An 11113-nucleotide genomic window follows, 5' to 3' on the forward strand; every position below is an offset into this window, starting at 1 on the left:
AATACAGTTTTAATTAAGACCTATCGCAAACAGATGTTTCGACTTTCGAAAACCCTTGGCCGTATTCGACTTTAGCTTAGGGATGATCGATGTTAGAAAAACATCGATTTTGACATCGATGTCATAATCGCAAGCCCAACATCGATGTTCGATATTTATCGAAAACATTGATGATGATTATTAACAAAGAAAAATATAGTGAAATGGTTCGATATTTATTAAGAAACAGAACAAATTATTACATATTCCGATATATTTTTTTCAACTGACTGAACGAAAAGTATTTTTGATAAAGAAGAACTTTTTAATATATTTATTTGTTGATAAAGAGTAGTGAAGTAGTGTGAGAGACAAAGAGCGAGCGAGACTACCAAGAACGAATGAAGGGAACGACCTGCCCTGCGATTCTGTAACTCACTTTTCGAACTCACACAGCGGTTTTCGCATCGGCGGTCGCTCTCAAATCAGTCGTGAAGCAGTCATTTTATGATTTGGCATTCTGATAAACAATAAACTACAAGCTTCCTTGTAGTTTTCCTCCCTCCTACCTTTTCAGAATGACAAATCATAAAATGACTGCCTCACGACTGATTTGAGAGCGACCGCCGATGCGAAAACCGCTGTGTGAGTTCGAAAAGTGAGTTACAGAATCGCAGGGCTGGGCGCAAAGAATGAATACGCGTTCAAAATTTTAATACACCTGATTTCCGGATGTGTTCATAGAATTTGTTTCGTAAGTTGTATTGGTCGTGTGGGAGGCCGAGAGTTAACATCGATGTTACGATATTTTTGGTATAGCAACATCGATGTCAAAACATCGATGTTTCATCGAGCATCCCTACTTTAGCTTCTGAAGTCTCAACGATTCCTTAGCTCGCGCGATTGAGTTAGGTCATGACTGGTTTTAAATGTCGTTCACCGACTCGTTTCATACTGACTTGCGAATTGTGACTTGGCTATTTGTGTCCGGCGTTGAATACCAAACATACCGCGCTGTGTAAAATGTTATTATCATTGTTGTGGTAAGTTATTAATTTTCATTAATTCATAAACAGTGACTTAATTGCAAATTCAATACTTAAAAATAGTTAAAATGCGTACTCACAAATAGAAAATGTACAGTGGATAAATCAATATTATTCAATCCTCTCGGTATTTTGAAGTTCAAGGAATAGTATCTACCTACTATCTTGCTCTCGAATGTGCGATAATTTGTAAAAACTAAAAGTCCAGGCTTCCCTACTCTATATAATTTTAAGTGTTTATCATGACCAAATCTGTCATTTGTTTTTTTTTAAATTCTATGGACATTGTTAGAATCACTCAAAAACAGATTACGGACGTCTGTTCGAAAGAAAAATTTAATTGTATCTATTTAATTCTTAATACATATTTTGATCAAACTATTATTTACTTGAGTCCCCCCTCCCCCTCGTATTTATTTAATCGCTTGTAATTTTGTATTCTTGGTAATTTGAAATAATTTATCTCTGAAAATTTCAAATTATCGAGATTCGACGGTATTTTTAAAATAGGACATTTATCCAACTTTTTTATTTAAACTTTAAAAATACACAAAAATATTATATTATTTACATAATTCGGCGGTTTCCAGTCTTTACATCGGTGGTCAGCGTGAGTACTACATTTATTTAAATACATGTAATAATCAGTTATAATTGTTTAACAGCTTAACTCTTTTTGGGTCAACCCTTTCGTCTCCACCTTTAATACTCACGCCATTGCTTGAAAAAAATCGCACAGAGGAAGCAAGAAATGCATCCGCCGTTGACCCCAATTACTTTCTTCAAACTAAGAGTTACACGGGATTTTTAAGCGTCGAAAACGATAGTAATCTATTCTTCTGGTATTTTCCTGTGAACGGTACCAATGTGCCATGGGTTTTGTGGCTTCAGGACGAAGTTGGTATGACGAGCTTGGAGGGTCTATTTTCTCAAATTGGGCCTTTTTACTTCGTCCGTAATGATACCAGGTTCGTTCCGATCAAGGAAAGGAATTCATTGAAAGGTATGTATTTTTTTTACGAATAATTTTATTTTTATTTATTTATTTTTCCTTATTTCCTATTTTTACAGTAACTTAATATTAATACAATAGAAAACTAAATTAAAAACATAATATAAACATAACAAGTAAAAACTTAAAACCTAAACCATTTTATATCTAACTAGCAAACTCGGCGAACTCCGTTTCGCCACCAGATGGCTTCGTTTTATGTAACATTTGGTTTGGTGATCCCGCTTTTCTGTTAAAATTTTTCCTGAATTTTCTTTGCTATAAACCTCACGGAGCCCGAGACCTTTCCAACGAATGCAAAACCGTGGACATCGGTTCTTGAGTTCTGGAGTTATAGCGTCAGGAAGGAAAACCCGACTTATTTTTATAAAGTAGATTATAAATTATGCAATTCTTGTGAATTCAGCCAATGTGCAACTAAATATATCCGTCTCACAAGCAATAGTGTTTAGGGTGCTCAAAACAAGCGTAAATGGTGCTTCTCTGAGTATGTTCGTACGCGCCCGAGGCACTATAGGCATAGAGAATCGGTGACCGTGCCCTGCAAAAAGAAATAACAGCACATTTGACGGCTCATTGGTCTAGTGGTTAGTACCCCTGAGTGCGAATCCATGAGTCCCGGGTTCGATCCCCGGCTGAGACAAACATCGATGAGCATTTGGTGTTGTGCTTAGGTTTTGTGTGTTTATATATGTGTTAGGTCTATCTATGTATAATATGTATGTATATCCGTTGCCTCGTACCCATAACACAAGCTTCATCAGTTTAGCATGGGACTAGGTCAAGGTTAAGATCATCCGCGAACATCAAACATTTTGCCTCTTCTACTACTAATGAAACTTAATCGATCCAAGTAGTTTCATACTTCAGTAATGAAGAATACGACTGAGAAGAATTTTCTTTTTTTCTTAACGAGTGGACTCGTATGTATTCAAAACAATATTTTCTTTGTATTAATAATACTTTTGATTTTTCCAGAAAGGGAGTATTCGTGGAACAAACAGTTTTCTATGGTGTTTTTGGAAAACTGTGCAGGCGCAGGTTTCAGCTTTGGTAATGACTTAACAAGAACTAAAGAAAGTGTAAGTTTAGATGTAATTATTTGTAAAGTGCTTTTGGAATTATTTTCTGCTTATAATATAGAACATATTACAATAATTTATTTTTGCGTGTTTGTAATGGTGAACCTTTGAAGTTGAACCATGAAACTGATTTATTTTATTTTTGTGTTATTTTATTATTACATTATTTTTGTGTTACATAGTCTAAATAAGTGTTTCCCAATAATTATTAATATTAAAATAAACGTGTGTGTACTTATATACACGCGTTAGAACTTATACTTCTTTGGCGTAACAAGGTAAAAATCTTTTCAAAAAATTTATTCTACGTTTTTAGAAAACGACACTAACAATAGAAAAAACTATAATGTTGGCTATAGCTAACTTCAGGGTGTCGGTTTTTTGTGACGGTGTGCGCGCGATCGTAAAAATTTAACTCCTTTTGTACCCTAACGCGCCAAAAGAAGTATAACTTCAAAAAGTTTAAATGTTCACTTAAACTTGAAACTTAAATGATAGGTTTTATGAAGAAATTACTAGGAAATTGTTAATGAAACACAGTAAGGAAATTTTCAAAACATGAGACATAAATTATATCATTCAAATTACCCTCAGTGGGACGCGGACCGCACGTTGGGAAATATTGGGTATATAATACGACATAGTAAACGCAGGTTAAAACGCGGGGCACAGCTAGTATACTATAGAAATTAAAATCTATTTTTTTTAATTATTAAATTTTATTTCTAAGATATATATATATATCTTTATTAAATGCATTATCTATGTATGGACTATTACAAATTTCTACAGTACATTATTTCTATATACTACAGTGACTCTCTGGTAAAATTTTAAAAGGAAATATTTGTATATCTCTATGTAAACGAATTAACTCACAACAACTAAATAAAACAAATCTGAAAATTTAATTCTTTAGTATCACAATTCTACTTTATCCTCGTTATCAAAGATATTTTAAATATAAAGATCCACCTGGGACACGCCGGTATTGTATAAAAAAAAATGATTGTATAATTTTGCTATTTTATAATATATAATGTTTTAATTTTTTTTCAGCTCTCAACGCACTTGCTAAGGGCGGTCCAGCAACTGGTACAAATATATCCGGAGCTGTCTACAGCTCCCCTTTATATCGCTGGTGATGGTTTTGCCGGGCATTTCATACCCGATCTAGCCTTGAAAATTCATGAAGCTAAAAATGATTCGGCAACAATTAATCTACAGGTATGTTTTATAAATTGAGCTGTCTTGGACACTGAGGTCGTAGGTTCGATCCCCGGCTGTGTAAAAATAGACTTTATGTATATGTGCATTTAACATTCGTTCAAACGGTGAAGGAAAATATCGTGAGAAAACCGGCTTGCCTTAAACCCAAAAAAGTCGACGCACAATACTTGCCTATTTCATTAACAAATGAGGATCATGATACAGAAATCTGAGGCCCAGAACTAAAAAAAGGTTGTAGTGGCACTGGTTTTTTTTATTTTTTTTATTTGACCACATCAGCTAGTTTGACAAAACCTTCTTTTATTTTTCCTGAAAAAAAATCTGCGAGCATAGGCAAGCGAATTAGTCTTTTAAATTTTATATCTTATATTTCAGGGTCTTATTTTAGGTCACCCAATTTTGAATGCAGAGAGTATTCAAGATTACATATCGGTGTTTCTTGGCTTTGGATTAATTGATAGTCAAGGTGCCATTGCAGCTCGGCCCCTACAGGACAAATATCTTCAGGAAATTAACGTAGATCGCTCAAGCTCTACTGCATTCTCAGTAAGTAAAGTCAAAGTCAAAAATCATTTATTCATGTAGGTAACACAATGTACACTAATGAACGTCAAAAACGAAATATACATTAAATGCTTCTAATTTTACATTTACTGCCAGTTCTCAAATCAAGGGCGTAGAACGGAAGAGATGGCAATAAACTCTCCGCCACTCTTTTTAATCGTTTTTTGTTTTACACAACGTTTGTAAGGAGCTGCAACCATTACACCATGTTTCACATGACATCTTAAGTAATAAATAATAATAAAATAAATTAAAAACAAAGACTTGTCCTCTATCAGCAGGAAGCATGGTGAAATAGGAGCACGCACTTACATTCTCGTGGTTAAAAGGATGTTAAAGGCGTGAGAGGTAATCCGCTGACTTGAAATGTTTAATAATCGTTCACTTAAAATTATAATTAGTGTATTGATGAACATAATCTTAATATATATAAATCACGTGTCACGTTGTTTGTCCGCGATGGACTCCTAAACTACTTAACTGATTTTAAATTAAATTTGCACACCGTGTGCAGTTTGATCCAACTTAAAAGATAGGATAGCTTACATCTTAATTTATAGCCACAATATTATTTTATTTAAAATTAGTTGTTTATTATTTGACAGTCACAATTCTAACAGATGGCGCTGTGTTGAAAGTACCAACGTATTAAGCTACAATTTAATGGCATAACCACCAAAAAAGCATGGTGGACTGGTGTTCTACTACTATGTAATATAAAAAAAAGCAACTAACTAGCAGACTTAGCCACAGCAACGCTTGGCCGAGTCTGCTAGTTATATATATAAAATTGGTAGTTTTCAGTTTATAATATGCTATGTTATCAATATGACAAGACTATGATTTTTGTTTTGAGAAATAAAGTTCTTTAAACATTAGCAAGATTCTTAAGAATATATTTATATATTTCATGAAACGTTTAGAATTTAATGAAATAAATATTAAAAGCTAACAATATAGTTATGGCACATAAATATTTTAACATTAAGTCGTACACTAAAATACTTTATTACCTATAAGATTTTAACTCTTGCAAAGGACCTAAAACAAGTTAGTATTTAAGAAGTACCTAGTAAAGGTTTATCGTACGAGTGGGTGTTCATTGTGAAATATAAAGCGAATCCTATTGGTTCACAGCCTGTAATAGAAACGCACGGCACGTTGGGCACGGAGGGAGGGAGTACCCTGTTGTACAGCCCTGCGATTCTGTGACTCACTTTTCGAACTCACACAGCGGTTTTCGCATCGGCGGTCGCTCTCAAATCAGTCGTGAAGCAGTCATTTTATGATTTGGCATTCTAATAAACAATAAACTACAAGCTCCTACCTTTTCAGAATGCCAAATCCTTGTGTGAGTTCGAAAAGTGAGTTACAGAATCGCAGGGCAGGTCTCCCTAGACTTAGTCCAGGGGCTCCAATATCTATTAAAATGTAACTTGTTATTGAATAAAGATTTTTAATTTTGAATTTTGAATAAACCTATACTTTCAATAACATATATTGTATTTCAGTTTCGCGAGGAACTCATAGATTATTTAAAAAAGATAAGTGGCAAAACTCAGTCGTTTAACGCATTCAAGGAGTACACAGACAACGATTATAATAATACCTTTTTCGATTATTTAACGGACGACGATGTTAGAAACTCTATTCATGTTGGCGACATTAAATTCTCATTACAAAATTACGCTGGCTTAATTTATATGAAGGATGATTTTCTCGCTAATGTCACTGTGACAGTTGAGAAACTTCTCGAACATTACCGGATTCTTATATATTGGTAAGTAATATAGTGACAACATTAAGTTTATTGAAGTTATACTTTTGGCGCGTTAGGGAAAAATGATGAGAGTAAATTTTTACGATGCGCGCGCACCGTCACAAATAACCTACACCCTGAAGTTAGCTTAAGTCAACGTTTAATTTTTTTTGAAGTTATACTTCTTTTGGCGCGTTAGGGAAAAATTATGAGAGTAAATTTTTACGATGCGCGCGCACACCGTCACAAATAACCGACACCCTGAAGTTGTCTATAGTCAACATTTTAATAGTGTTTTTGAAGTTATACTTCTTTTGGCGCGTTAGGGAAAAATTATGAGAGTAAATTTTTACGATGCGCGCGCACACCGTCACAAATAACCGACACCCTGAAGTTGTCTATAGTCAACATTTTAATAGTGTTTTTGAAGTTATACTTCTTTTGGCGCGTTAGGGAAAAATTATGTGAGTAAATTTTTACGATGCGCGCGCCCACCGTCACAAATAACCGACACCCTGAAGTTGTCTATAGTCAACATTTTAGTGTTTTTGAAGTTATACTTCTTTTGGCGCGTTAGGGAAAAATGATGAGAGTAATTTTTACGATGCGCGCGCCCACCGTCACCAATAACCGACACCCTGAAGTTGTCTATAGTCAACATTTGAATAGTGTTTTTGAAGTTATACTTCTTTTGGCGCGTTAGGGAAAAATTATGAGAGTAAATTTTTACGATGCGCGCACACACCGTCACAAATAACCGATACCCTGAACCTAGCTACCTAGGTAACACTGAAAATGTTTAGAAAATGAAAAACGGCTTGTAGAAAGTTGCCAATACTTTTATTGGTTTTCGAAGTAATCTCCATTACTCTCTACACATCGTCGCATTCGATGAAACCACTGAGAAAAGGACGTCCCTCACGCAGATCATCATTGAGATTGTTACGTCCACGATTAAACTCGTTAAACCAATTGTAAATAATGGCACGAGATGGGGCTTCATTAAGAAATGCTAATCGCAGCCTATCATAGCTTTGTTGTTCGCCCACAACGAAAGTCATAATAAATCATTGTCCGAAAATTTTCTCGCGTTAGGTTCATTTTCATGTAACAAGAGTTTTAGATTTGCCGCCAATTCACAAAAACAAATGACAATTGAATGCAATATATAGTCCTTTTCATGAAAGAAGTCCCCCAGACGCGGCGCTGCAATCGCATAACGTAATGTTGCCATTTATGAGTAAAAAAATTACCTATTTTATTTACATTTAGCAGATGTAATTTATCAAATATTATTTTCTGCATACATCGATGAAACAATATTTCTGTTATGTAAAAAGTATATTTTTATTTACTTATATTAGCGGTGTTCTACCTACTTACAGGAAAAAGATGAGAAAATAGGGTAAAGAAAAGCAATACAATTTTTTATTCAGAGTTTTATTGCATAATTGTTGGGTTACAATGTTTTTCGAAGTACACGCCGCTATTATACCTTCGTTTGTAATTATTGTTACAGTTTTCTCTGACACACCTGCAATTAAATTATGAACAATTAAAAATAAAAGTAACTTTAAGTTTATAATGATTATGTAATATGTAATAAGTATATGTTTTAATTTCAGTTACCTAGTTTCATCACGTTATGTATTTATTCAATTTTGTCGCAAAAACGAATTTATATCATAAAAGTCCCATCAATACAGCAAAAAATTATTAAATGGCAACTCTAAAAAGTGCCCGTTATGGCGCCAACTCTCTTCCGAACATTGTTTAGTGGTATTAAAACACCTTGATTCTTATGTTCCGCTTCACAGAACTCTTTCACCTTTAATATAATTTCTCGAGCCGACCTTTTTACAACTTTTGGCATTGTAATCAATCTTTAAAATGCACTAAGCTAGTTAAAAATTCACAAAAATCTACCACAACAAACGAACTTGATAACATCGACGAATGACAACATTGCCGACCTGTCAAATTTAGTTCCAAAAATCACCGCGGGACTTCTTTCATGAAAAGCACTATACATTAGGTTACCAAAGAGTTCTAAAATTAAAATTCAAAAAATGTTTTCATTAGCCATGGTTCTAACTGGCCAGTTCTAAACATTTTCAGTGTTACCCACGTATAGTCAACATTTTAGTTTCCTCTATTGTTAGTGTAATTTTTTCTACAAACGTAGAATAATATTTTTGAAAAGATTTTCATCTTGATATGCCAAAGAAGTATAACTTCTAACGCGTGTACATAAGTACACACACGTTTTGTAGCCTAAAATTGTTACAACTTATTTTCGTTACAGTGGTCAGCTTTCTCTAACTACTCCTTGCGTACCACTTGCTAACCATATACGTAAGACTTGGCACTGGAATAAACGGGATGATTTCTTAAACGCACCCCGAGTTCCATGGTGGTTTAACGATAACATAGCTGGGTGAGTATGGCTTACGTATTAATTTAAAAACTATACCTTTTTTTTTTAATTTTTAATCCATCTGCAATCAGCCTCATGGCTTTTATCAGATTTTATAAGAAATAATGGCAATTAGGGAACGCAAATCCAATAATTTCTATACCTAAATTACATATTTCAAGTATATTTTACATTTAATTTAAATGTAAAAAAAAAAGTTGAAAATCAACTCTACATCGTTCTGAGAGCGTGTATTTGTAACACAGATTTAAAGCTTTAACTGTTTTGTCCTTATTACTCTCCAAACACATTCTAAATAAATAAGCGTGACAAAACATATTACCTTTATGAATGCAAAAATATAGCAACTAAATATTCATTTATCTGCAAGAGAACAAAATTTCCATAAATATGTATTAGAGGTTATAAAACGAAAGACTTAACGAGGAAAGAAATTCGCTTGTTTGTTACACAGAGTCTACTGCAATCATAGACACGCGCCTCTATCCACCGTTTCATTTGACCAATCACAGCCAAACGCGCTAGTCGTTAACATTCTCACGTTTTATTAACATGTAAAATGGAACGCAAGAAATATAAAAATAGTCTGTAGTTTATGCACGTTAAAAGGCGCTAGAAACATCGTGTTGGGGGCCTCATAGCCTAGCGGTCTTATTTAGTGGCAGCGTGAGGGGTACCAGGTTCGATTCCCGGTTCGAGGGCAAGTTTTAATTTAATTTAAATTTGTTCTCGGCCTTTGGGAGGGTTGTGCGGTACCGGGCGAGTGCCTAAACCGTACATGGAGGACATGGTCGAATTTCTAAGGCAAAAAGCACGAATTATAAAAAATCTTATACTCGACGCTGGCTAATGCACAAACCGTGCCAGAGCCATAAAAAAAACACATCGTGTTATATAAATGTAAATTAGTGTTTATATTCGTTTAATATTTATTCCAGGTACGTTAAGTCGGGTGGTAATTTAATGGAGGTCTTAATTACAAATACAGGTGACCTAATATCAGTGGATAAACCAGCAGAACTATTACACGTCGTTACGAATTTCATTCAAAAAACCGAACAATACTTTATCTTCCCACCATCATTCCTCACCAAAGACATAGTCAGCGTGCCCTACGTTGAAGCGGTAAAAATCGAACCCACCAATTATAAGACTGGTTTGACTATAAGTGCTATTATAAATGTTATTTTAATCGCAGTTGTATTGTTGTTTGGCATTTTGTTGATAAGATACAGAAGGAACATGAAATTATTTCGTCCAGTTAATGAGGCTGATATTAATATGAGATAATTTAATTTAATTTTATACCTGCATTTGTTATGTTGTAATCTAAAAGCTATTTTCAATTTAAATAAAATCTACGAAACCCTTTTATACATGAATATATACTTTCTTTATTAGTACTTTACCAAACTATCTTTTCGATATCGAATTCCTTGAATTTCGTTTTGTAAATTCGCTTCAAATGTGATTTTTTTAAAGAATTCTTTTAATTTCACCGGGACTCATGATAACATATATTTTCCAATTTCCCGTTATCCTAGTAATAATAATCGAGTAGTATTATATATTTCTATGAAAAGAAGAAAGTAAGAAATAAGAGGAAGAAACGTGTATTATGTGAATTAAAAACGTAGCATTTATTTGTGTTATCTTAAGATTAATTGTATGTTCATTTGTCTATTTTTTTATAATCAAATTATATTTTTCGAAAGGCAAAATTGTTTTTTAATTGAATAATTAATCTTTTTTCTAATTTGAAATTGTTCATTTAAATTCTTGTTAATAAAATAAAAGTTGTTATATATGAATTGGCTTTAAAATTTCTTTAAAAAAAAATAAAGGTGTTATATATATGAATTGGCTTTAAAATAAAAATCCACTCTAAAAAGAAAGAATGGGGACGGACACAGTGCGTCCAAATTGGATGATTCAGCAAAATCCAGAAAAGACTGGTTCAATCAAGGAGGCCTTAGGGAGGAGGGGTTCTTGCAGAACATCTAC

General features: G+C 33.7%; 1 protein-coding gene across 1 annotated transcript; it reads left to right on the top strand.

Moving 5' to 3' along the window:
- The first annotated feature begins 861 nt into the window (after nucleotides 1-861).
- Nucleotides 862-10469, top strand: LOC125055865 (venom serine carboxypeptidase-like). The gene is made up of 8 exons (XM_047658520.1): nucleotides 862-1022; nucleotides 1691-2028; nucleotides 3016-3119; nucleotides 4179-4346; nucleotides 4725-4895; nucleotides 6425-6693; nucleotides 8978-9109; nucleotides 10048-10469. The coding sequence occupies exons 1-8, from the start codon at nucleotides 1003-1005 to the stop codon at nucleotides 10397-10399; spliced, it is 1554 nt and encodes a 517-aa protein (XP_047514476.1). The 5' UTR covers nucleotides 862-1002; the 3' UTR covers nucleotides 10400-10469.
- Nucleotides 10470-11113: the final 644 nt, after the last annotated feature.

Source organism: Pieris napi, chromosome 14, assembly GCF_905475465.1.
Source record: "Pieris napi chromosome 14, ilPieNapi1.2, whole genome shotgun sequence".
Taxonomy (NCBI): domain Eukaryota; kingdom Metazoa; phylum Arthropoda; class Insecta; order Lepidoptera; family Pieridae; genus Pieris; species Pieris napi.

What these genes read in the sequence shown, in the direction of transcription:
- LOC125055865 (XM_047658520.1), top strand. Translation starts at nt 1,003, where the DNA reads ATGTTATTATCATTGTTGTG. An exon ending in ATGTTATTATCATTGTTGTG is followed by an intron (nt 1,023 to 1,690) that starts GTAAGTTATTAA and finishes ATTGTTTAACAG; the next exon opens with CTTAACTCTTTTTGGGTCAA. An exon ending in TAACAAGAACTAAAGAAAGT is followed by an intron (nt 3,120 to 4,178) that starts GTAAGTTTAGAT and finishes ATTTTTTTTCAG; the next exon opens with CTCTCAACGCACTTGCTAAG.